The 26920-nt window shown below is 41.2% G+C and overlaps 1 protein-coding gene across 3 annotated transcripts; it reads right to left on the bottom strand.

Moving 5' to 3' along the window:
* Positions 1-2097: 2097 nt before the first annotated feature.
* On the bottom strand, positions 2098-25919 carry RNF149 (ring finger protein 149). 3 transcript variants are annotated; one of them, XM_082055197.1, is made up of 8 exons: positions 25314-25887; positions 19111-19361; positions 16342-16410; positions 13451-13533; positions 12431-12527; positions 9596-9791; positions 5937-8007; positions 2098-2713 (listed from the first exon to the last, which is right to left on the bottom strand). In XM_082055197.1, exons 1-7 carry the CDS (start codon positions 25771-25773, stop codon positions 7949-7951), a joined length of 1215 nt encoding a protein of 404 aa, XP_081911323.1. In that variant the 5' UTR covers positions 25774-25887; the 3' UTR covers positions 2098-2713; positions 5937-7948. The 3 variants fall into 3 exon arrangements, with proteins under 3 accessions (XP_081911323.1, XP_081911322.1, XP_081911321.1); XM_082055196.1 differs by lacking the exons at positions 2098-2713; positions 5937-8007 and adding an exon at positions 11619-11674 and having other exon boundaries at positions 9610-9791; positions 25314-25919; XM_082055195.1 differs by lacking the exons at positions 2098-2713; positions 5937-8007; positions 9596-9791 and adding exons at positions 9857-9965; positions 11619-11674 and having other exon boundaries at positions 25314-25919.
* Positions 25920-26920: the final 1001 nt, after the last annotated feature.

Here is a 26920-nt window from a genome sequence, read left to right on the forward strand (position 1 = left end):
CCCTGTCTCTCTGTTCAAAACTGCTTTTGAGTAACTAAACTTGTACCAAGGTAAGTAACTTCAGTTCCTGTTTTCTCTTTACTGTGTTAAGGCCTTCTAGGAGCTGGATACAACTTCTAACAACAATGCATGCTGGCTTCAGTGAGGAAGGGCAAGGCTGGCTTGATGTCTACACAAAACTAAAGGTTTATCTCTGTGTTGCAGAAATGAAATGTTGGGTGCTGTGCGCTCAGAGCAGTACTCTCTCTTTACAAGATGACAGAATTTTTCCAGAACATGGGCCTGATACCATCAGTAGTTGAAGTATTGCAACTATTTCATGTTTCACTGAGGAAAGATGGTCCATTTCTTCCATAAAAATCCAAGTTGTGAGATTCCAGACTTGTGCAGGCAGTTGCTCTGTGGCTAGCAAAATTAAAATAGCCTTTTCCTTCTAAAGCATATGGTCAGAGAGCCATTCAGGTGTTAGGTGCCAGGTGGAATGGGGAAAGAGTCTGCTAAAGTATTATTTTAAGCAGTAAGTAAAATAGCTGCTGTTATTTAAGCCGTGGACTGAAAAAGAAAACAACTAGAAAAGAGAGCTAGTTTTGATTTAATGCTGGTCAATAAATGAAAGCTCTTTTAAGCCTGCTTCTCAAATCTTTATGAAGTACAAGATCAATAATGCAAGGTCAAGATTCTTTTTTATCTTTCTCTTTCCAAGTAATCTAAATGGTTAAATTGCTTGGATTGAAAAATCCCATTTTTCTCTCATACAGCATAAACTTTTGGTAAGAAGTCCTGTGAGAAGTGTTCTCTGGCCATTAGCAGTTGGACTTGTATAGCTTCCCACAGTTAAGGTGTATTGGGCCAAATAAAGTAGCATTTACTCAAGATCTGTTCCAATTCTACACATTCCTTCTAAAGCCCAAGGCACTTACAAGTCATTGCTAGCAGCAACAGTTAACTGAGCTTGTGCTCTGAACTTTACCTTAATGCTTTACATCTACTGAAGTTGAAGTACAATTTGGCTTTTATCTACAGCTACCCCTCTTCAAAGTATGGTTGAAAAAACCGTTACATAGATTTTAGATTTTTGTTTAGAACTTAGTACTACAGCTTATGAGTAAGTACTACACTCCATCAGAAAACTGATTACTACTGGTTGAAGGCATTGCAATCTACTTTATGATTTACAGACTTACTATGAAAGAATTTAAGCCTTATTCAAATAAAGGTTGCTACTATGATGCTACAGCAAAAGCTGGCTGTTCTGCCTCTTCACAGTATTTGCTTGAGTTATACAGACAGACATAAATCCCCAGTCCCTGGAATTGTCCTGTAACTATAAACATTATCAATTATCAAGAATTTTATTATAGGTACTTCTGTAATATATTAATTTCAGAGCCCTGGGCATTGATTAAAACCTTCAAACTTTATTACTGAATTTGCTGTGAGCTGACACATTGTTTGCTTGTTAGGGAGGAAGCTGAGCCCTGCTTTCCCAAACTTGTATTAGGGTTACAGGGCAAAGTTGTGGTGGCAGAGAGGAGTGACACTGGAGCAGTTCTGGAAGAACTGCAGCCCCTGGGAGGGAGCATGTGGTGGGGCAGAGACCAAGTGTTGAGGACTGACCACAACCTCCCTTCCCCATGCCCTGTCACCCCTCCCAGGGAAGGGAGAGGTTAGAAGAGTCAGGAGTCAAGTTGGGCCTAGGAAAAAAGGTACTTTGAGTTTTGTCCTTGTTTCACACTATCCAACTCTATTTTAAAATGACAATAAATTAAGTTTAAAATTTGTCAAGTCTGTTTCACCTGTGAGGGTAACTGCTGTTTCTTACCTTGACCCATGTTTTTTTCCATCTTATTTTGTTCCCCTATCCTGTTGAGGGGGGAAGTCAAAGCAGCTGGGTGGGCATCTAGCAGCCAACCAGGGTTACCCCACCACACCCAGGTGTTAGTTACACAGAGAAAACTACACAACATGCAGAAAGCATGTCCCCCTTAGCTACCCAGCTTGAAGTTAAGCTTGTTTTGTGCTGTGCTAGTGGTGAGTGGCTCAGATCCATTTATATAAGTGCAGCCAAGAAAACAAAACCCTGAAGCTTTTCAGACATTGCTTTTTAAAAGGTCTGTATAATTTATTACGGAATTTGAGCTTTTAGCCATTAAATTACAACAACACATAACTTGACATTCTTACAAATATACATACACAATGGAAAAGACATAGCCCAGTGCTTAATCCAAACAATGCAACCAAGTTAGTACAAGGTTACCATAAAAGACAAGTCAATTGGGACTAGTTGTTGACAGCCTAGTAAGTTCAAATATTTCTCTGCAGTTATATCTGTAGTAGAAGTAACAGGCTTTAGAGTTTTGGACTTAAGCTTCAGACTGACAAAACAACGGAAACTCAAATGATTTTGCTCTTCTGAGTTGAGGAGGATACACTCATTTAAAATTGAAGTATCATTACCATGTTTCCAATGGTGAAAAGTAGTTTCAGATCCAATAGAAGTGTGATGGACAATTTCCAGGCAAATGCATTCTTCACACAGACACATGCAATTATAGAGACATTCAACTTTTAAAAACTTTTTCAAATCAAGTTTTGCAATACAGCAGGATATCTGAGGAGAAATCCAGACCCATACTGAACAAAAAAGCCTTCAGCTTTGATTTGTGCATGTTTAATCTACAATTCCAATTCCCAAATCTTCACATATCACCTATGAGAGAAAAGAACACATCCAGTGAAGATCAGGCTCAAGGACAGGAGACATTACAATTTTTACAGCTGTTTTGGTTAAAGAAAAGAAACACCCCACATTGTCACCACCTTCCATTTCAGGAATTATAATTCACCATGGCCCTATGTAAAGCTGCAATCTCTTCAATTTAGCCAAGGGGAGAGTCTTGCTCTTTTCTCCTCCACCCCCCCCACCCCCCCATCAATTGCACAGTCAGGATATTCAGTTCCAGGGCTTATCAAAACACAGCTTTGATAGATTTAATTTCTGCCACTTAAGATGAATTGGTTTATCACATACTTTTAATCTGAACATGAGACAGAGCAAAGTGAACAAAGCAGAAAAGGAAACCAGAAAGGACCACTCTCTTCTCCTAACAGCAAGCTAGCAAATCCATCCAAGCCCCTCTGGGAAGTCTCACCCAGCCAGGTGGCTGAAGGGAGACAGAGGAGAACAGACTCTTGACAAGTTGCCAACACGATCTGATTCACCTGGCAGCCAACACCAAGAACTCCATTCCCTCCAGGTTAACCCACAGAGATATTGCCCACTGCCTCTACTAGATTTCAGTTGCACCTCTCTTCATAGAGCTTGAGAGTCAGTATGTTCTTATTAATCTCTGTATCTTCATCCAGCACAGGAACACTGCATTTCAATGCCAAGTGCTGAAAATCAAACCAATGAAAGCTACACAAGCAACCTCTCTCTCAAAAAAAAAAAAAAAAACCAAACCCCACACCACAACAACCCCCCGTGACACACACACAAAAAAGGCCAAAAAAAAAAAAAGCAACCAAAACCCCCAAACACCCACCTAACCATTTTTGCCACATCATCATTACTGGCTTGATTGGGGGTGCTGAAGGCTCTGTTGAGCACAAGCTTCCAGTTTTACTTAACACTTGGGATGTTGATGTGTAACAAAAACATATCTACTACACATTGTGGCAGTAACTGGAGAAGTCTACCACAAAATTCAGAATGCCATTCTTAACCTACTGGTGTATACTTCAAAGTACAGCTGGTATTGCTAACAGTAGTTTTATGTCCAGACTTGTCTAGACAGGAAAAGCCTGCTTTTATGGGACAGCTAAATTATGAGCCCAACCTGTTGTGCCTTATCTGTTGCCATCATAATGTAAAACCAACACCTTTTGCCCCTGATCAAGCTCATCACAACCGACAAATGCAGATGCTGCCTCTGCCTCACACATCCCCTGCACCACAAGGCAGAATAGACAGGGTAACCATCGCTACACACTCGATGTGCTCCTCTCTGCACATCTGCTACCAGCTAGTCTTAGAGAAAGCTTAGCAAGCCAGGCAGAAAACGAGGACAGCCACTCCTGAATCGAGAAGTGACAGGAAAAAAAGGAAAGTCTTTGCATGTTCAACAGAGATGCTACAATGTTGTTTCTCTGTGTAAGTTACACTGTCGTACAGGTCAGGAATTCCCAAAGTATAACAGGCCAGCTTTGGCAGGAATTTATGCCAAATCTATTAAATCAGCATGGATTAAAAGCATTCTCATTGGAGATAAATTATCCTAAAAACTCCTCTGGCATACCTCCAGAATCCAACCCTAATTACTGGCAACAGGTTACCTGACTACATTCCCTTACTTGGGCAGGGGTGGCAAGGGAAAGGAGTTACTGCTTTCTAATCAAACTGCCATAGTACATGCAAAGAATCTCATCCAAGCATTGCTTAGAGCCAACAAAGCAAGGGTAGTTAGTACAAAAAAGCCAAATTTTCTAGTTAAATTGGTACTGCAGGTAATTGAACTATTAACATGCATTTAGATCTGAAATGTCTACAGTTCATTTTTTGCTTGCTATCAAGTCTGCAAGCTGAGCCGAGTTTAAACAGTTATTCACCATCACATTTCTTTTCCAATTTGGCATGTGTAGACTTATCTATGAACTAAAATTTCTGAACAATGGGTGGCCTCTAGTTTTAGCTTTAAACACCAGTCTATTTTGACATGTTCATAACTCCTTTTTAAAAATCACTTGAACTTCAAATTTTCTCCCTAAGAATAACACCAGAACAAAGGCATACTGATGAACACAATACTAACAAGACTAACTCTACAACAATAACATCCCCTAGTCCTTCTAGAGATTTCCCCCAACTGATTTATTCAGCATTGCCATTGGGGGGCTGTCCACCCTGCTTTAGCTTTGTATAACCATACCACATGAATGCCTCTAGTAAGAAACCCTCTGCCTGATATCAGCAAAATCTGACAAAGGGACAGAGGTCTCTGATACAAATTCCTGCATGTTTTATTAAAAATGTGCAGCTAGGAAGAGAGGGAGATGATGGGGAGGGCAGAAGCAGCCCACAGCACATACGTCATCAGCTTCCACATTAGTCAGCACACAACCTAAGCACAAGAGGCAGACTAAATAGGCTCCAAATGGTAGGGAAGGGAGTCACAAGGCACCTATCCTGCAAAAACATTCATAAGGGGGAAAAAAAGACAAGTTCTGACCTTCCTATAAGCTTTTGGTAAATTAAGTGCTAGAAACACCAGTTTGATCCAGCATTGTAGGTCCATTGCAGCAAATCTGGGAACCTGTATTTACCTATAGCTACCTACAGCTGTTTACTCAAAATGATGTATTAAATAAGCTGTAACAGTAGGTCATATATGCTTCACATTTCTAACCTTCTTTTGCTACTCTTCTAAACTCCACAGATTGTCTCTTTCCTGTACTTTTTATTGTACCACTCTTTTTGCTAATGCATGTCAGCTTTTTGACTGAGGTCAGACTAACGATTCGCTTCGGAGCATTTTTGTCATCGTGCTCCCAAGGAGAGCAAACTGCTTGCAGGAGGCACTGCAATTCGGCCTTTTATTGTCATCATTCCTCAGCAGCACAGCCAGCCTTACGAGACCCAACTATATTGAAGATGAACTATGCGCAAACCAATTCAACTGCAACAACGGCAACTACTTTTGTAAAAGGCTGAAACCAAACAGGTTTAGTGGCAGCATTAGAAATATACTCCAGGAACCTTCATACTCAGATACTTCTCTAAAGCAGCAGTATCACTTACATGTCAGATTTTACTAGCTCACTTTTCAATTTGCAGGTTCTTTAGCTTTTCTTCCAGCTTTCTGCCAGACCTCAGCTTTGATGCTTAAGAAAAGCTTTTGGTTTTACAGGTATTACATAAAAGCTGAAGGACTTACCACATTTCTCCTCTCCAACATGAATATTGCGCTGCAGGAATCAGCAAGACACAATCCACAGACTGACAAGACTTCTCTTGGTAACGCCTTTTGGTTCCTCCTTGAGCTAGAATTTAAACCCTCTCAACATTTACGACATCAATGTTCAGTTTTGTGTTATGGAAGAGGGAGAAGACTGAAGATTTTAATATCTAAGAGATAGTTTAAAAGGCAGTTCTGGAAACGTTGCTAAGCTTCTTTTGGAGACATAATGTCCCTCTACATTGTTTGGTTTAGTTGTGGGTTGTTTTTTTATTTGTTCAGTTTTGGAGATGGTTGCTCAGTCATGTTCCATTTTCATGTGCTTCTTGTAAGATAAAGGCATCACAAAAACTTGCACCTGCTGGTGACATCAGAACTACAACCTGACAATTTTCCAGTAAACCTAAAATTTACACTTCTACAGGGAAGAGGCAGATTTTGTTTTTGAAGTAGGCATTAAAATGAGTACTTTGAAGGAAATTTACAGTGAAACATCTGCTCTGCAAAGCAGAAGTTCAGATTATATTTCCCCAGCTGAAACCTCTTATTTCTGGAACATTCATTCTAAAATTAAAAAAAGTTATTGCTTCTATTGAAGCTCAATATAAGTTAGAAAAAGAATTGCATATTTTCTTAAGAACATTCCAAATATACATTTTAAAAACAAAATGCATTCTAAAACAAATGTCTAGTCAAAGACATTGTTTTAAAGCAACCTGTAGTAACAGCTTTACAAAAGAAAACTGAGGAATGTAGCATATTATTTATAGCATGACAATGCTAAAATCCTAAACAATCCACTTAACACTCTTAATAAGTAGTGTTTTAAACATACATATTTCTTTACAAAACAGTTTAGCAATTCCTTATACCACTTACAGTATATAAATATTTGAATAAGAGGTCATAATGGGAGATGCCAGGGTTTACATTTACTCTCAGATGCTTCAGATTTCTTATGTGTTTTACTATAAGGCACAATACTGCTAATCTAACAGAAAGGAATAAAAGCTAATGGCAAACCCAGTCAGAACTCTTAATGTGGAACATTCAAGAGAAGAATTCCAACATCTCTACACAAAGGAAAAAACAAAACCAAACTTTGTAGATCCTAAGGAACAGTTTCAATTTGTACATAACAAGTCAGACAGAATGGGAGCAGTAGCAAGAAGGAATTCAGTAAATTCTTATAAATAGACTAATAAATATGTTTTAGCCTTAATTAGCCCTTTACCTCTGTTCTACTGAGTTTAAGATTGAAAGAGGTAACCATTGTGCATATACCTAAATAAGTCTACATGCTCAGCACGTGAAGACCACCCAGCACAACCTTTTACTGCCACATTCAGTATAAAAAGCTAGCAAGGTGGAGAAACCCTCCTTTTCTCTCAGCATCCACTCTGAGTAGAACACCTTACAAGATCAAGTTAGTATCTGTTACATGTAAGGAAAGTTGCAACTAGTAGCTTCTTCATCAGAAAAAAAAAAGGATATGCAACATACTCCTGAATTATTTGATTCTTCAAGGTTAGACTATGTCTTTCCTAAGAATATCCATCTTCAGTTACAACTGATCAGAACTTTCAGAACATTTTAATAGTTGTAGTCTTGTAAGTGTTCTCCACGCATACATACTGAACGTAAATAGTGCATCCAAAATATTTACCTGTTAGACATTCTACACTGTTCTCACTGCCTAGTCTTCATCTTTGTTACAGCCCTCTAGAACACACCGACATTGTAACAATGCTTACAGAAAAAGGGTTATTGCATCTTTTTTTAGGATGAGACATCCAGAGGAGATTTTATAAAATCCTCCTGTGTACAAAATTCTTAGTTATTAGCCCTTTTGGAACACCAGCTAGAAAAGTTTGAAAGGTAAAATAATTTACATTGTTATTTTTTCCATTAACTAGACAAAAGTCCATACTAATTAAATAAAAAATAATAGTTCTTCAACAGTCTATTGAAGTTCTCTTCCATGAAGTAGTTCAGTGGGAACTTCCATTAGATAGATGTTCTCCATGCCGGTTACTACTGACATCCACATCTAGAAGCCAGGAATTAGAAGCAATATTGAAATGGTAAATCAACAAACAATTTATTTCATTTCATCACAGAATCACAGACAGGTTGGAAAAGACCTCAGAGATCATCAAGTCCAACCCTTGGTCCAACTCTAGTCCGTTTATTAGATCATGGCACTAAGTGCCATGTCCAATCTCAGTTTAAAAACCTCCAGGGACGGCGAGTCCACCACCTCCCTGGGCAGGCCATTCCAATGCCTGACCACTCTCTCTGTAAAGAATTTCTTTCTAATATCCAGCCTAAATTTCCCCTGGCAGAGTTTAAGCCCATGCCCCCTTGTCCTATTGCTAACTGCCTGGGAGAAGAGACCAATCCCCACCTGGCTAGAACTTCCCTTCAGGTAGTTATAGAGAGTGATGAGGTCACCTCTAAGCCTCCTCTTCTCCTGACTAAACAACCCCAGCTCCCTCAGCCTCTCCCCATAGGTCTTATGCTCAAGTCCCTTCACCAGTCTTGTTGCTCTTCTCTGGACTCGCTCCAGCACTTCAATGTCTTTCCTGAACTGAGGGGCCCAGAACTGAACACAATACTCCAGGTGTGGCCTCACCAATGCAGAGTACAGGGGAAGGGTCACTTCCCTTGTCCTGCTGACCACGCTATTTTTGATACAGGACAGGATACCGTTGGCCTTCTTGGCCACCTGGGCACACTGATGGCTCATGTTGAGCTTCCTGTCAATTAGTACCCCCAGGTCCCTTTCTGTCTGACTGCTCTCCAGCCACTCTGCGCCCAGCCTGTAGCGCTGCAGGGGGTTGTTGTGACCAAAGTGCAGCACCCGGCACTTGGCCTTATTGAACTTCATCCCATTGGAATCAGCCCATTTTTCCAGTCTGTCCAGATCCCTCTGCTGAGCCCTCCTGCCTTCCAGCAGGTCGACACTCCCTCCCAACTTGGTGTCATCAGCAAATTTGCTGATGATCGTCTCAATCCCTTCATCTAAATTGTCAATAAAGATGTTAAATAGGACTGGACCCAACACCGACCCCTGGGGAACACCACTAGTGACCGGCCGCCAGCTAGATGCAGCCCCATTCACCAGCACTCTCTGGGCCCGGCCCTCCAGCCAGTTCTTAACCCAGCGTAGAGTACACTTGTCCAAGCCATGGGCTACCAGCTTTTGCAGGAGTATATTATGGGAGACAGTGTCAAAGGCCTTGCTGAAGTCCAGATAGACCACATCCACAGCTTTCCCCTCATCCACCAGGTGAGTTACCTGATCATAAAAGTTACCTGATCATCTGTTACATTAATCTAAAATTTCATTTTCATATATACCCAAAGGTCTCAAGACTCTCTGGGTAGGCAACCTTCCTAAGACATTCTTTACATCTATCTTTTTCCCCCCTCTCTCAAGACCAGTTTTCTCCAGCTCAATAGCATTATCTCAAAATCTACTGATGGTCAAAAAACACAAGCAGGTAGGAAGTGACACCACCTGGTCTGGTCCACTCTGCAATTCCAACACTACTAACTTCGCTCAGAGAATGGCTTCTTCTGACACGATGAATGGCGTTAAGGACTTCCAAGTGATAAACTAAATTATTACTTACCAAGTAATGCTGTGGTTTCACCTGCGTCCTCTTTTAAGCTCGTACATTGCAATACAGATTCATTAGTGGAGGAAGCCGACAATTCGCTTACTTCATTCCTGTCATCATCTTGTAAAGCAATACTCAGGCTTCCGACTGAAACGCTGCCACTTATTGATTCAGGTATTGGAACTTCAAGTACATCTTCAGGGTCCCCCTTCAAAATTAAATATATTTAACTGAGATTTCTGTCTTCTATTAGGCATCAACATTCCACCATGTTACCACTTTGTGTCCTCACCTTATTGGAAAAAACACCTTTTTTTGCGCATTATCTATGCATTCATGGGTATCGTGTTGAGCAGCATCTACTTTGGATGTTATTGTCTGACTGCAAAGAAACAAAGCCAAGCAAGAGAAAAGCCACTTTATTTTTTCAAAGCCACTCCAAAGCCAAGAGCAGCAACAGCAGGAGCCAAGCCAGCCAAAGTATTCGCTGAGCAAACCTATCAATCCTTTAAGGAGTTTGCAGAAACCACTGGTTTTCATCATAGAGTTGGGCAAGCTTAGACTTTTTTTTTTTTTTTTACTGAGGTGGGCAAACATTTGACATTGGAACAAACTTCCCTCCTCCTCTAACTCCAGCCTGACATTTAAGTCTGTTCCAAAAATGCAACTATGCTAGCTTGTCACTTTGCAGGAACATCTGCAGCACAAAGGAATTTATTTCACCTACTGTATAGCATGAGCTATTTCTGATTCATTCTGAAAGTTAATTAGAAGTCCTACATGCACAATTCTCTTCCTGAAATTAAACAGACTACCTTCATTAAGCCATTGATATACTGACCTTATTTATACATAAGCAAGTATATTGCAGTCCAAGTAGCTGTTCTGTGGGCTTCATAATGAGTATTTTTCCTCTCAAACAATTAGCAAAGGCCCATCTTAAGATCTGAGAAATTCTAAGCAGATTCTTTCTTTAGCACCAGAGCAGCATATTTTAAAATGTACTGAATTTTAATAAGCTATAGAACTTCTACAATTGAACACAGGTTAAGAAGCAAGTGATGCTATGTGTGTGGGCAGGGGGCATTAATGATTTTGGTTTCCAAACCTTAGGCAGTCAAACAAGCACTGAAACCACAAGATTCAACAATACTAAATCAGTCAGACATGCTGAACTGCAGGGTTTTTTGGCAAGACATACCATAATGGAGAACTGGATCACTGAAGTCTGCTCTTAACAAAACAAAAGCCAGGTACTAGGACTTAGTACCACCTTTCTACTTTGAGCCTTTAAAATTTTGAAGCATCTGAAGCATTTGTCCTCCATAAAACTGAAGTGAGCCTTCAGACTCATTGCAGAAGGTTACGTAGATTGCTATAACAAGGCTGCACATTCCTGTCTGCAGTTAAGGCACTCAGTGAGCACACTGCTAAAGGAAGCTGCCTCGCTCTTCGCACTTTTTTCCCCTCACGTCAGTAAAAAATTCACACAATCGCTGTACAAACGAGATTTGACGACCTGGATCAGGCTGAAAACTAAGCTAGAAAAAAATACTGAATGATTTCCCACATTACCAACTTCAGTAGGACCCGAATGATTGATAAGCAAGACACATTTTCCCTATTCCATTAGAAAAAAGAACTGGGCTTCTGTATTTAATATAATCCCATTCAACCTGCTTTCCAACATTCATTTTGTCTAACAAGCACAGGAGGTATTACTCCTCCTGGTTAGGCTTGGTCTATCAGTATCCTCTGCAAAAGCACAAATGCAGGGAATAAAAGTGTTCTGAAGGTTCCAGTATTTCAGCTTTCAGACTGTATACAAAAGGATATATCCTTCTGCATGTAACACAAGTTACGTCAACTTCAAGAATTGAAAGTGAGCAAAAAATAAGGTGCAAGCGTAACAATATTAAAGTAATAGCTATTTTACATAACAAAAAGATTGCAGCTCTTGGGTAAAGTTCAACTTAAAACACAGAAGCACCACAATTTGGTATATATATATATTACATAACAAGAGTACTGTCACCTTTGACAAAAGAAAAAAAGTAATTCATTAAAGTCTTCCATTGATCTGCTAAGTCTCTGCAAAAAAAATAAGAGAAAAGCTAGTCAAACCGCAGACCTAGGCTATGAAAGGAAGGTCCCTGAAACTAAGGAACACCCTTCTTTGCTGAAGATCTCTGTAGATCAGTAGGAGAAAAGAGAGGTACATTCACACCTATGGCATTTTAGTGGAACTCAAGACTATTTATCAACAGTGACTGAGTAACCTACTGCATGTGTCTTCATCTCTCTTTTCTGGTGCTGCCAGAAAGAAATGAGAGCACATAATTTTCACTACTGAACCCATTTCTGGTGAATGTCTTTAGGAGGGTTCTAAGTACTGGCTCATTTACAAGGCTAAAACTGGGGCATATGTGAAAGTTCACAAAGCTTCCAGATAGAAAAACTGTCATTTCTTCTTTGGAATCAGAGTTCTCAACAAGATCAAATATATGCCCTGAATCTGCCCTGAATATATGCCCTGAATTATGTTTTTGCAGCTTGGGCAAATTGCCTCACCTCTGCTTCAACTTACTTACTATCATCAGGTAGAGACAGAAAAAATTGTTTATCATAAAAGAGTACACAAAGGATTCATAAGCTACTCAAACTGTTTAAGCTCTTAACCATAAAATTCCCTTGTATTTCTGGTTCTGAATTACTCCTGCATCTTTGCCCAGCTTCTTCAGTCTCATGAAGTACAAGAGCAACAGTTCGCATTTTGAACAGTTACATGAAGTCTTGCCTCCTGCACTATAATTCTACCTTGAAGATTAAAGTAAGTGTGCAACATACCCAGTATCCCAAAGCTTTGATAACATCTAGTTTACACATTGGACAAGTTCGGTGGTCCAAAAGCCAAGGGTCAATGCATGTTCTATGGAAGACGTGCCTAAAAAAAGAAATGCTCTTTAGAACATATCATGAAAGCCACACACTATTCCTTCAAATGATGTGCAAGTTACTACATTAAAAAATAAACCCATTCCTTTACAACTTTGCATTTAAGTACTGCTTAGTTTACCAGGACAGACATAGTTCTAGAAGCATCTTCTTTTATGCTAGTTTTCTGAAATAAGATATGTTATTAACACAAGAACACCACAGAGCTACCAGTTCAACCTTCATACTAAGAAAGCTCTACTCCTATGCTTCTCCCAATTGCTCCTTTTTCCTGCATGGATATCACAGAATAGTTTGGTTTGGAAGGGACCCTCAAAGGTCATCTAGTCCAACCCCTGCAATGAGCAGGGACATCTCCAACTAGATCAGGTTGCTCAGAGCCCCGTCCAGCCTGGCCTGGAATGTCTCCAGGGATGGGGAATCTACCATCTCCCTGGGAACCTGAGTCAGTGTTTCATCACCCTCATCGTAAAAAGTTCTTTCCTCATGTCTGGCCTGAATCTCCCCCTCTTCTAGTTTAAAACCATCACCCCCTGCCCTATCGCAACAGGCCCTGCTAACAAGTCTGTCCCCATCTTTTTTTTATAGGCCACTTTTAAGCACGGAAAGGCCACAATAAGGTCTCCCTGAAGCCTTCTCTTCTCCAGGCTGAACAACCCCAACTCTCTCAGCCTGTCCTCACAGCAGAGCTGTTCCAGCCCTCTGATCATTTTGTGGCCTCCTCTGGACCCTCTCCAACAGGTCCATGTCTTTCCATGGTCTCCCAGTGCCCTTCAACATGTGACAGGCCATACATATGTATGGCACAGCTTCAGCTCTGCCACCAGAGCTGCAGAAGAGCTTTCAGAAAGCTCATCATGTACTTTTTAGGGACAACATGCTAAAGAAGGAGGAACAATTATGGCAACTTACTTGCATGGCAGAATTCGGACAGTGTCTTTCAGTTTATAGTTCTCAATGCACACAGCACAGTTTTCCACATCAACATCTAAACCCTAAAGATGACATGTTTAAAGGCATTACATCCATATGTCATTACAGAACAGGCTTTGTGTAACAGCTTCACAGAATGCAAAATGTATAAAATGGTTTAGTAAATAAAAACATCTCCCTCATTTGAAGATTCCACCAAGAGGTGATTTGATCACGTGATACCAAATATTAAAAGCAGGCAAACCTGGATTTTCTAATTAAAATAGCTATACATGGTACTTTAAGTAATTTGTTAAGTCTCAGACATTGGCACTGCTCATGGGAGCACAGTAAAACTTCCATTTAAACTAACTATAAACCAAAAAAATTTTAAGAGGTCATCTCAGATGAGAGTGCACAATCTAATTCTTAACTGATGGTCCCACAGACTTCAAGTGCTTACATACAATGAGATTCTTGGGGCTGCATATTACAAACCTCTTCTTCCCCACTGTTTTTTTCAGTTTTCCTACCCCATGCTAGCAGATAGACCTTGATAGCCACAAAAGAACTGAAGTATGCAGTTTAGGATGTTTTTTAAAATTTCTCTCCAAGCTCATACCAGGGAAGCAGTCAAACACAGTATTCCCCCACCTCAATTTGTTTCTTTCTAAGGGTTAAATATCAGATCTTACTGCCTTCTTGAAGCCATGCTTACTTATAGTTGCAGTGCAAATATGATGGGTATCTCCAGATACAAAAGAAATAATTCAGTGTTAATTGGGTTGCATAAAACAAATATTAGAAGGAGGACAGTGGGCCAACTTCTTCTCTTTCATCCCCCACAAAGTAAATATTTTGTGTTTACTGCTTACTGAAGCACTTCAATTTCATTACTACAAATGCTCCAATGAATTAGTACTGCAAGCAAACTTTCAAGTTCAAGGCAAGTTTTCCCCTCCTTTGCATGCTATCAATTTACATAATTAATGCCTTAAATTCTCAAATCAAATTAAGACTTTTAATATAAGCAAAGTTAAAACAAGTATTTATTCTATAACAAATATATTTTTATTCTGCACAAGAGGCAAAGTCCAAGCATACCATATGCAGCACGTACTCAAATGAGTGTCCATTTTACAATAATCCCATAAGCTTCTCAGAAAGATCTACATGACAGCAAATACACTTTTAAAATATTGACCTATTTTTAGTTAAATACCTCAACCCCAAATGAAGCGATAATGAAAGACTGTACTGTGTCACAATAAAATAAATACGCTCTTTTAATCATAATGCTGAAAGGAAACATTTAAACACAAAATGCACATTTCCGGAGTAGATGGGACCGTATTTCCAGATAAATTTACATTAGTTCATGAAAATACTTCTGCATCATCAAGTTTGCTGATAGTAAGCTGATTCAAATCAAATTAGAAGACATTTTACCAAACAGAAAACCACTATCTTAATATAGAGATTTTAATCTAGTCTCATTCTACTTTGCTTAACTAATATACTACTCACAGCACCAGCATACTACATGACTAAAATTAATAAATAAAATGGGGGAATTTAAGTTAAGGGTATACTGACAGGAAGGAACTACCTGCTACCAAAGGTTTGATGAACACAAACTTAAAAGCAGTTAACAGCTTCCTTGTGGTTTACACCACAGGTTTCATCACAACCTTTTTACATCCATTTCTTCCTGTGCTGATGTTAGGCTTTGATACTGCATTACACAAGTTTTGGTTCAATTTCATCTTTCTTGATCTCTGATCTCACCATTCTATGAACAACCCTATGTTCACAGCTTGATATAGATTACTTTTTGATGGAATGTAGGACATAATTAAAAGTAAAAAATATGATTATAAAATGCTACTTAAACATGTTGAATGCATAAGAGAAAGAGAGGCAAGTTCAAAGCCAGGGTTTTTCTTCATTTCAAAACCAATTTACTAAATGAAGGACATATTCTCTGTAGCATGTGACTGAAGTTGAGCAGCTTTCTGTTGAACCACAGCTTTTAAAGTTCTTACTCATAAGTGTCCCTTCTCTTTTTTTTTTTTTTATTCGTGAATTAAAAAAACTTAATCCTTGTTTTTCATCTCTGAGCAAATTGGTCCTTACATAAAAACTAACCGAAAAGACAAGTAAGGGTGGGGAAAAATATTTGCATAGTAGCAGAAGTCTAGTCAAACTAATTTAGCATCTAAGATCAGAACTGCCTGAAACTGACAAAAATAATGTTTTCTTTTAGAACCTTGGCTTTTTCTTCTTCATTTATTCTAATACAGCTATGAGTTTAGGCCATATTGTGAGAAAGCTAACTTTTTGAAAGCTGTTTTAATTTTTGAGAATATTTTAACACATAGAAACATACTTCTAAAAAATTTATGCTTCAAGTAAGTCTATACAGCCCCTTAATGTATTGTATGTAAAAAGATGGAACAAGTGTTTCCTTTTTCAAAGCTTTTTAGATTTCTAAGGCCTTCTAATCAATAAAAAGATGGATGTTCCTTTAAGAAAAAAGACATTACATCAGCTGAAAGAACTGTGCAATCAATAGGCCTTAGGAAGTATTTTGTAATCCACTTGTTGATGTTTCCAAGTGCTGATAAGATATTAGTGTTCCCTCATCTTTACAGTACCAGCTCTGTAGTCCCCTGCAACATTCTGTATAGCTAGATATTATTTGCAACAAAATGGCCTTACATAAGTAGTTCAAATTTGACTCTTCAATTTTAAACTTGGCCTTCTATAAAATGGGCTTAAGACTGTAAGAGTCACACAGCAATTACACTGTGAGAATTTCAGTTTAAATTCTCTAAAGACATGACAACAGTTTGAAAATCATACAGCAACAACCAGAGCCACTGAATTACCTTTTCTCCATGTTTCACAGTATGCAGCTGAAGTTGGCTGATCGCTTTCTCAGTTTCTTTCCTATGTCCCTTGAGTAAAGATGTTAAAAATTAGTACACAAGTCAGTTTTAAGAGTTACATTTCAAAGCTTTTAAATACTTTCCATAGGGATTACTAAATCTTCTGAACTCATTTAAGATTTATCTCTAATTTGTTTACAAAATACTTCCAGCCAGCAGATGTTGAAGAACAGCAAGTTTTGCATTCTCGGGGCACAGCAGCCAACATTCTCTAGAAGTGCACAGCTCTTACAATGGACATCCGCAGCCTTGTATCGTGACTGCCTGCACTAAGGGCCTTCCCCCAGTGGAAAATTGAAACTGCTGCAGGCTGGAGAGGCAATCAGAGCTGAAACAACAGCTGTAGAACCAGACCTTCTAGTCAGGCAAGCCCATGAGCAAGTACTGGGTAAGGTCTGCACAAGCTTGAGCAAAGGTGGAATCCTGCCGGGCAGCCCACAGCTGGGCCAAAAGGCTGCTCGGAGCTATTAGTGCTCCCCTCGGTTCAGCACTGCCTCCCACATTACACAAAGCTTGCACTGAAAGGACACATTATGCAAAGGAGACAACAAAAAAAGGCTTAACGGACATGAGACACCATACTGGACTTCTATACAGTAACGGTCCTAACTATGCTTAGAGGGGAAGCAAGAAGAGAAAAGCAGGACTGTATTCCAAGACAACATACTAGCTATTCCTAGAAATTGAGAAACTAAACCCTCCCAATTAACAGATGAACATCTGTCTAGCAGCAGCCCTCACTGACGAAATACCATAAACAAATTAAAAAAAGAGTAATGGCAGCTTTTCTCTCTAATTATGATTACTATTGCTTACATCGTTTTACAGATGTACTGTACTGAAAATTGGGATTTATTTTTTTGTGTGTGCTGTTAAAAAGAATTAGTCTGAAAGTTCCCTCAGAAACAGACAACCAACCAGCAACAGCAGTCTCTTCCACCTTCTGTATCAGCTCAGGGTTTTCTGCACAATCCTGTTTCCTCTTCAGTAGCAAAGAGGTCTTCCAAAGATTTACTGCTAAACTGATGTTTAGAATAAAACTTAAGAAAACCATCTTCACCTTCACTTCGCAGCTACACAGCAAGTTGTTTTAAAGCATGGCATCCTTAACTCCCTAGTTTTAATTATACTGGAGTCAGTACACCAAGCAAGATAATATTGGGTTAGGAAAGTGGTTTTTTTTTGTTTCCAAAATTATTTTGAAAACTTCTAATGGTGTATCTTGACCAAGATAGTCACATTTTAAAATTTTGCATGGTTTTATAAATTTGTTTTCAGTGGCTGTTTCAAAAACAGGAGGATTGAAGAAAGTGGTATAACCTTCTAATGCTACACAACTTCATTTAAGAAGCATTTAAATGACAAGCCCAATGACAAAAATACAGTAAGAGTTTGTGGTGCATATTTCTGAGAGACGTCACATTCAACCTAAAAAAAAAACCAAAACACGCTTTTAAACTACTTATAAAGTATCTGAACTTCCCTTAGCGCAAACTACCCTAAAACCAACGTAACTGGAAGAAGGAACTTTCTTCACATAACTGTTTCAACATAAAACCACACCCCTTTTTCTACAAATATTTCTCAAAACTTTTGTTTTCTTGAAAGTATTCTCAGAATATAAGTGCTAAGGCTTAAAACTTAGCAAAAAAAGTCCCTAGGGAACCACCATTTCAAATAGACCACAAGTTTAACCAATACAGAAGTCCCATGTCTTATCCTCAGTTACTGAAAAGAAAAATTAAGTATTTTTCCAAAAGAGTCCCATAAGTCCCTCTCAGATCTCAGATTCCTGACGGCAAAAAAAAAAAAAAAATCCCTTCCCTCCTCCTCCAAAGCTAGAATCTACATGTTCAAACAGAATCCAGGGGAAGTCCACATGATAAGCAGTCATTTGAAACACTTTGTGGTGGTGTTCTGAACAGAGGACAAACAAACAACAACAAAAAACCCAACAAAACACCTGCTTGCAAAGAAAAACAAGTGCAATTTCATTTTTCACTGTTAGTAGAAAACAGTGGTAGAGCTGTTGATGACCATGGAAGGAACTTAACTTAGTTGCAAGAGCTGAAAAGCACAGGGAAATGCCATCCCAAGATATTTTAGAAACTCAGATGGTCTACGTCTGCAACAACTCCAAGTTGCTCTCTCAAGTACGGGATTTGAACCAGATGGCCTCTAGAAGTCACTTCCAACCTAAATTATTCTATGATGAAGTACTTCCCTCAGGGGGAAGTACTGCAATTTGGCACTCTACAGTGGATTGCCCAGGATTACAAGAGTAGTTTTCATAAAGCTTTAGAACCAAAAATTCTAGCCTTAACTACTTATGGGTCTTATTAAGGAAAAAAAAAAAAAAAGTCTGGTTAGGGAAGTTAGTACTTTCAGGATTAAAATTACAGAAGAATGACAATCATTTTTAACGTCAAAAGGAAGTTAGGTGACAAATCACACAAGAAGCTCCCTTTACTCAGTTGTTGACAAGTGGCTAAATATATTTCTCACAACCTAATACAGGTATCTAATAATTATAACTAGCCAAACTTGCAATGCCAATTAGCACACTGCTTATTAGCCTCACTAACCATTGCTGAGTAGCATTCACAGATAGTAAAGTAGCAAGAAAGCACAAATCTTCAAGAATAAACAAGCAAAGTTAGGCCACTAAGAGGACAGTAAACACTCTGAAGCATCATCATCTCCAATTACCTGGTTTCCAAACTGTGACCCCGTGTACAGGAAACGTTGTATATAGTAAAATATGAGCCAAGCGAGCGATATAATCATCACGGTGATGAAGGCGATGGCTACAAACACAACCGACTGACCGCTAATATATTCCTGCACGTGTCGCGTGCCAACAACAATAGTCATTTTTACGGGAATCCCTCTTCGTACTGGCTCCAATATCTCTATTCCTTTTGGATAGCCAACCATTATCACCACTGTATTTCCTGTTCCTGTTGGAGAGGGAAAAAAAAAAAATCATCACAGTAAGAATTTAGACCTTCTGGCATGATGGTAATTTGGGCCTCTTCTGTTAAGATCAATGAGCAAAGTTGTAGGAAAACCACTGAGGTTTTTTCAGGCATAGCAGACTTGATATAAAGTTTACTGGTAAATAACCATTTATTTACTTTATGAAACCGTCAAACACAAGATAAGCTTCAACAGATGCATCTCTACTGTTCAAGGTCCTATACTCCTCATTCCACAGTGAGGTGGGATGTGGACGCCATGCAAAAAAACCAGGCAAGTTACACACATCTCCTCATGAAGTTGTTGAAGTTCTAACATGCTACTCAAGAACAGCTGGTCTTTTATGTGTCAGTGTTGGAACTTCAGCTGCAGATGGTGACAGTATGTGAACATCATGAAGAGAGACATATTCAATCAGGTTCACTCTGAATCCATAGCACAATTACACTGGATACATGAACAAAAAGAGGAAAAAATATTCAAATATTTATATTTAATTACACTAAACATTGAAATACTGAAAAATTCTTCAACACTAAATATTCAAAATGGAATGAGACTTTATGACAAGTACTTATCAAGAAATACTTTGGGATTCTTTTGGAAGCACAGATCCAAAGGATTTTCCTATTATATTTGAACTCAAAAGCACTCAATCCTTATGAAAAAGCACCTAATTCCAAAAAAAAGCCCAAACCTTTAAGCACCATACTGCCACCAAAATGGTAAGATACTGTCAAGACCAACTAGTAAAAACCAAAGATCCTGTTACTGCAGTTTTACTCGATTGTCTGGAAGCATCTCCACTATTTTCTCAGAAACATCTAACCTAAGTATTAAAAAATAAATTGTAAACAAATGCACTTGTTAAAAACATCACCTTTTCACTGGTCTACGCTATTGTTATTTTAATAGCTCTTACTTCATGTGTACCAACACTGCTATATACCTTTGGTAAGTCATGGTTTATAGCTTACCTTGCACTCCTAGCTCTGAGAAAAAGTGAAGCTAACCTTGATGCAGAAAGAAAGCAGAGGAAGAAGAAAGAAGAGTGGGGTTTTCCTAGCTGGAAAGCTGAAGCTGTAATGTCACAGCTACCTTTTTAGATTGACAAGATGACCTACATAGAACAAAACCTACCAATGAAGACTTAAAGCCTTTCCTCCCCCCGGCTATGTTAGATTCACTACTGAGGAGCTATGTCAAAAGAAACAGTTGCCTAATTTATGACATTACATCAAGGGGGATTTTCAAAACTCGGAGCAAAATTCCAGACTCACCCACCTTCTCTGCCTACTTAAGACAAAGCCTTATTTGCCTGAAATATTTAAAACAAACTCCTTTAGTTGAGATTGTTCTGGCTGTGACACCTCATCAACCTGGCCACTCTGCTACCATGCCAAGGGGAATGTGCAGAAGTTTCACTTCTGTACATAGCAGCTTCTCCCTCTGTAAGATGCAGATGGTCAGCTGTGGATGAAACACTAAAGGTTCCAGTTATATGTGGAATAACTATCCTATTTCGATGCCAGTTATCCTTTTTCAGCTTCACCTTCTGCAAGTATCCCACTTCTGGTCACCTACCATAAGAACCATTATACCCGTCTGCCAGATCCAGCCCCAAAAAGAGAAATTTTCCAAATGGGGCTACATTTCTGGAGGTGTTGAGGATGGTGCAGAGAGACAAAGATGCTGCTACTGGGGAAAGGCCCAACTTGCTCCTCCCCTCAGGCACACCACCAGCACCCACCCAGATCTCAGCACGTGGGTCCATTAGAAGACAGAAAGCAGCAAAGCTGAAGACAAACTGGAAAAATCCACAAGCAACTAAGCTCCACTAATTAGTTCTACTCACCAACAATGTGCTGATCCACGTGATACCACAAGTCCAAGCATACTAAGAATTGTTTAATTAATATTATCCTCCTCTCTTAACCAGCATGAAAGCATTACTGGAGAGACTCATTAATCTTGTAGAGAAGAGTGTGTGAAACACTCCTTGCTTTCTGACCCCATACAACCCCACAGGGAGTTAACAAGAACAGAACATATGAAGGCAAAAATTTATCTTGCATTGCTGAGAGCTGTTATCCACATACCTAAATCAGGAGGTTAGGCCCTATGTCCTTAATCAACTTGAAGAGTTACAAATAACAGGACGGGAGCCTAAGGATGGCTAATGAATGCTACAAGACTGCTAGAAAGATGTGGTTTCATTAAGGCTTAGAGAAGAAAAGTTTTCAAGATTAGAGGCAGTATGGACCTTTCAATCAATAAAGGTTTCCTCCTCGGTCACAAAATCTTGAGTCGGTTTAATCCTGCTATGTAGTTCTCTGCATGATTTCTAACAAAGAAGTATTTAAAAAGCCTACAACAACCAGGAATGCCTTTCTCTGTTTTGTCACTAACACATCCAACTATCAGCCAGTTACTTCCTTGAAATGGAAGTCAGGATCCTTTTGTGCAATGGCTGCTAGACACTGGGACACATTTTAGAACTAACACAAGTATGCCATACATTTTAAATATGTGGCCATTAAAAGCATTTTAACAGTTTTAAAGGCTTGGTGATGAACCTGCCATTAAAAGTCCATGTAACTAATGCCCATGTAACTAATGGACACAATGGCCTTGAAGGTCAGGAGACATAAGGAAGGGAAGAAAAAAAAAAACAATTGCAATCCACTATTACAAAAGGAACAAGAGCAGTCTCAGAGAAGCAGTTGCCCTGAGCAGCCTATAAGACTAAGGGCTTTAACTCATTCCTCACTAATTTTAGACTTCTGTTCTGAAACACATTATTCAAAGACTGAAATGCTGTTGTGTCATTCCATCAGCTTCTTCACAACTCAGAGACCTCAAATCACATTTATAAATTCCCCTGTGTGTTAAGCACAATCATACTTTACTCCACAGTCTTTGAGGTATCAAACTTACATTCTGAACAGGATCACCAAATCCTGGCTTGAGAGAGGATTCAGAGATGGCTGGATGCCCAATATGAAGTATAAGAGGAAAAGCATAGAACCAGAAGACCCTTTTTCTTTTCCCTGCAATATACCTCTGCCTCCCCCTAATTTCTCGACCAGCACTGACCCTCTAACTCTCCTTAGTCTTCTCTCCACAATACTCAACACCTTGCCACTCCAGACTCCTCTCCAACCCACTCCCAGCTGATATTTACCTACAATATTTATTTTAGTTTTGAAAAGCAATTTGAAGCCTCTGTATCATATTAAGTTCCAAACCGCCACCAAAAATTAACAGAGTGAAGATTGTCTGCAAAGTCTATATTCCTGTTCATACTATTCAGATTCAATTACTGAAGTACAACTCCTTGAGTTGTTGGGGTAAAATCAGTATCTTCCACTGGAAAAAAACCTCCTCAGCCACATGTGAAGTTGTTTCACTATTACATCCCTTGAGGAGGGAAGTCATCCGGCGTACTGAACAACCTAATTCAGGCAGAGAGTAAATGCCTGAAAAACATGACACACATCAGTAAAGTCACATTTGAAGAACCTTCTTTTCGTTTGCTACTCACTGTACTCATGAAGCCCACAAGGTACCCATGAAAAAAATTACTGAACTGCAGAGTATTTGGAATATTCAACCTTTATCAAATGTTTTGACACCAGCTACAGCAAATCCCTTCTCTGCCTAATCAAGCATTTCTTTTTATACTCAAGTTGTATTACATCTAAAACCTCTAAAAAAAAAAACCATGTCCACCAATAGCACCCACATATCACACACACCAGAAAGTTCAAAGGCCAGGTTTTTCAGAAGAAAAGAAAAGACGAAACTTTGAGATCATAAGAGTTACCCATTTAGCACTCTCATGTAATTCAGGCTGCACCTCTCTCAGCCATAACCATCGTTCCATCTCATCATTTACAGTACCACTAACTGCAACTCCATTAAGTGGACATTTCTCATGCATATAACTCCACTCCTTAGCTGCAGCACTGCAGGTTTCCCTGAGTATTTACAGCACTAACAGTAATTCTTCCCTATATTCACAAAGGGCACTGAAAAATATGAACATTTACATGTTTGAAAGTTTCAACCATGAAACAAAGATTTGTTTCTCCAGGAGACCTAGTGATTCTATTGTGATACATTCTTATATTCCTGCCCCATCCAAAGCATCCTGAAATCCAACTCGCATTTGTGAAGTCAGTATAAATAAGGAAATATGTATTCCTCTATATACACTATACTAAGTCACACTCTCTACATCAGTAGAGCTTTTATCAGCAACATTCTGCCAGTTTAAGAAGAAAAAAATAATTACAACCAGCAGTCAGGAAGCACTTTCTTCATACCACTGATAAATGTAACTATACCAGCAAGTCCAAACCTGAGCATAAGCCCAAAATGGTCTTCCACAGCACAGATATGACAGCAGAAAAGCAAAAAAAAAGTTTGATAAAATAAGCAAGAAGAGAAAAGGAGGAAGAGATTCCACAAAAGAGCAAATAAGAGCATATGAGAGTCTATGACAGAGCACAGAGCAGAACATGGGAAAATTCCCACAGGGAAGAAAAAAAATTTAGTACTGATTGGACAATACACAGTGCCAGACCCCAAAAGAAACCGAGAGCTGTCAAAGAGGAAAGAATTACTACCCAACAAAGTACCTTAATTGCCACATGGGATCAAAATCAAAGGTGCATCTTACCTAGCGTCCCACCTCCACTTTCACATTAGATTAAGAACACAAGACATAGGTCAGACTGATCTACCTGAGCAAGAAGCAGGCTAAGAGAACTGTAGTCATGCTTCTAACACCCCAGTTGGTGTCACTTGGTATTCCAAGAAGAGATCTGTTTTCCATCCAATATATCAAATGAGCTATGAAGCAACAGGCTCCCTGAGATTTTAAGATCACTATATTAAAGAAAGTAAGTTTGTTTTCTTTAGAAATGCATTATGGTTATGCTTTAACCAAGTCCTCAGTCTTCCCCTTCCTCACAACGAAGAGTAACAGCCTGGGCATTAACAAACTCATTGCACCAGGACCATGCGAAACACACATTTACAGCACTTTTTATGTAGGTTGCTTTGTCTTTGTATCCTCCTCCAAAGACCTTCCAGTTCCACAGAAGTCTACAAATGCCACCAGATTTTACAGCAGAGTTCTGAGGTTCCCCCCTGACACTTTGATTTAAGCATTTAATGTTGTCATGCTCATAAAAATCCAGCAAGACTCTGCTGTCATAGCCCAAGTACTGACTGCAGCATGAGAACACCTGCATCCTTAACTCGGCAACAATCACAGACCCGTCCATAGGTTACAGCTCACCAGCACGCTCAGACAAGCCAAGTCAACATCCTTCTCTAGGCATCAGCTTTCCTACCACATTAGCGAGCATTTAAGAATTAGCTTATGCCTATACCTCTCTCCCATCCCTTACAGACCTGAGCAGGATAGGATGATGAAGTGATTACAATAAAGCCTTCACCAAAAGCTACCTTCAAATACCTACAGCTATGCCTTCAAAGGCACCAGAAGGCATTTTCAAGATACTTGGCATGTTCCCTCAACGCCTGCGGGAAGCAGCCTACCTGTCACCGCTGTAGCCATCCTGCCAGGGGGTGCCATACAAAAAGGTGGCTCTAAACCAAACCATGTTCCCCCCCCGGCGCCTCCGGCCGCAGCCTGTGATACAGTTGCCCGCCCCGATGGCTTCGTAGAGTCTTCTCCCGGACACCTGGGCTGCAACTTGGAAGCCAAAGGCTGGTCCCGGGGTTTCTCCAGGGCGGTTTTAACGGAAGCGCGGAAGGGGTAGGGGGGAAACCCCGGCTCTTTGTACCATTTTCACAGGTATTTCAGCCCACTTCCCCTCGCACCACGCAGAGCCGCGCTCCCGGGGCGGACCAGCGTTAGACAAAGCCGCCTCCCCAAAACAGGCCCCGTCCCCGCTCACCCAGGTGGAACATGGAGACGGTGCTGTTGCCGAAGCGGGCCTCGTTGTAGATGACCACGGCGGCCGCCCGCTTCCGCGCCGCGTTGGTGACTTTGTCCTTGAAGGTGCAGCCTCCGCGGGCCACCAAGGCGATCCATGGCGGGGGATCACCCTCAGGGAGCCCGCGGCCGCCGGGCGGCAGCGGCACGTCGTAGTCGGTGTCGGCGGCGCAGCCCTCCATGTGGCGAGGCGACGCGCCGCGGGGGATGCCCACCAGGCCCTGGGCGCTCTCCTTGGGCGAGTTGTCCCCGTAGCGGCCGCTCTCCGTGCTGCCCTGCACCGTGCGGTTGCTGAGCGGCTCCACGTAGACCGTGCTCACCCACGCCGTGTACCACTCCAGGGCCCGTGCGCCCTGACACACCGGCGCCCCCAGCGCCACCAGCGCCGCCGCCACCAGCGCCAGCCGGGCGCGACGCACCATGGCCCGGCCGCCGCCGCGCCGCGGCCCGCCGGCAGCAGGAGGAGCGGGGACGAGGCCGCTCCGCCGCCTACCGCGCCTCGCTCTGCAGCGCGGCCGCCCTGCGCCGCGCAGGTAACCCCCCAAGCCCGCCGCTACCCGCCCCGGGCGGAGCCCGCCCGCCGCCGCGGCTAATGGCGAGGCAGAGCCGGGCCGCCCCGCCCCGGCGCAACGGCTGCGCACGCGCGGCCACACCCCCGCGGAGGGATGCTCCTCCCCTGGGGAATGCCGGGAGGGGACGGGGCGGGGCGAGCGGCAGTTGCCGCACCACGAGGGACGCCCCGCCCCCTTTCGCCGCCGGCCCCGCCCCCGCGGAGGGAGGCCGCCGTGGGTGCGGGTCTGTGGCGGCCCCACGGGTGCGGGGCTGGTCCGGGGTGTCTGCTGGGGGCACAAGCTTAGGGAAGGGGAGCAAGGCGGCCCCCTGCGCGGAACCGGTCGCCAAGGGGGGAACACCTCTGCTACGAGGACACGCTGAGAGAGCCGGGGTTGTTCAGCCTGGAGAAGAGAAGGCTGCAGGGAGACCTTAATGTGGCCTTTCAGTACTTAAAAGGGGCCTGTAAGAAAGATGGGGACAGACTTTTTAGCAGGGCCTGTTGCGATGGGACAAAGGGTGATGGTTTTAAACTAAAGGCTAGACATGAGGAAGAAATTTTTTACAGTGAGGGTGGTGAAACACTGGCCCAGGTTGCCCAGAGAGGTGGGAGATGCCCCATCCCTGGAGACATTCCAGGCCAGGCTGGATGGGGCTCTGAGCAACCTGATCTAGTTGAAGATGTCCCCTGGTGAGACTGCATCTGGAATATTGTGTCCAGTTCTGAGCCCCTCAGTTCAAGAAGGGCACGGAACCATTTGAGAGAGTCCAGCGCAGAGCCACGAAGATGATTATAGGAGTGGAGCATCTCACATGTGAGGAAAGGCTGAGGGAGCTGGCTCTCTTTAGCTTGGAGAAGATTGAGGGGTGACCACATTAATGTTTATAAATATGTAAAGGGTGAGTGTCACAAGGATGGAGCCAGGCTCTTCTTGGCGACAAACAATTATAGGATGAGGGGCAATGGGTACAAACTGGAACACAGGAGGTTCCACTTAAATGTGAGAAGAAGCTTCTTCT

This window comes from Streptopelia decaocto (assembly GCF_964273445.1).
Source record: "Streptopelia decaocto genome assembly, chromosome: 1".
Taxonomy (NCBI): Eukaryota; Metazoa; Chordata; class Aves; order Columbiformes; family Columbidae; genus Streptopelia; species Streptopelia decaocto.

Bases quoted from the DNA above. Each gene is read 5' to 3' on its own strand.
- RNF149 (XM_082055197.1), bottom strand. From the start codon at position 25,773: ATGGTGCGTCGCGCCCGGCTGGCGCTGGTGGCGGCGGCGCTGGTGGCG. The intron at 13,534-16,341 runs GTAATTCAGTGG...TGTCATCTTTAG, and splicing joins CTGTGAAACATGGAGAAAAG to GGTTTAGATGTTGATGTGGA. The intron at 12,528-13,450 runs GTAAGTTGCCAT...TTCTTTTTTTAG, and splicing joins GTCCGAATTCTGCCATGCAA to GCACGTCTTCCATAGAACAT.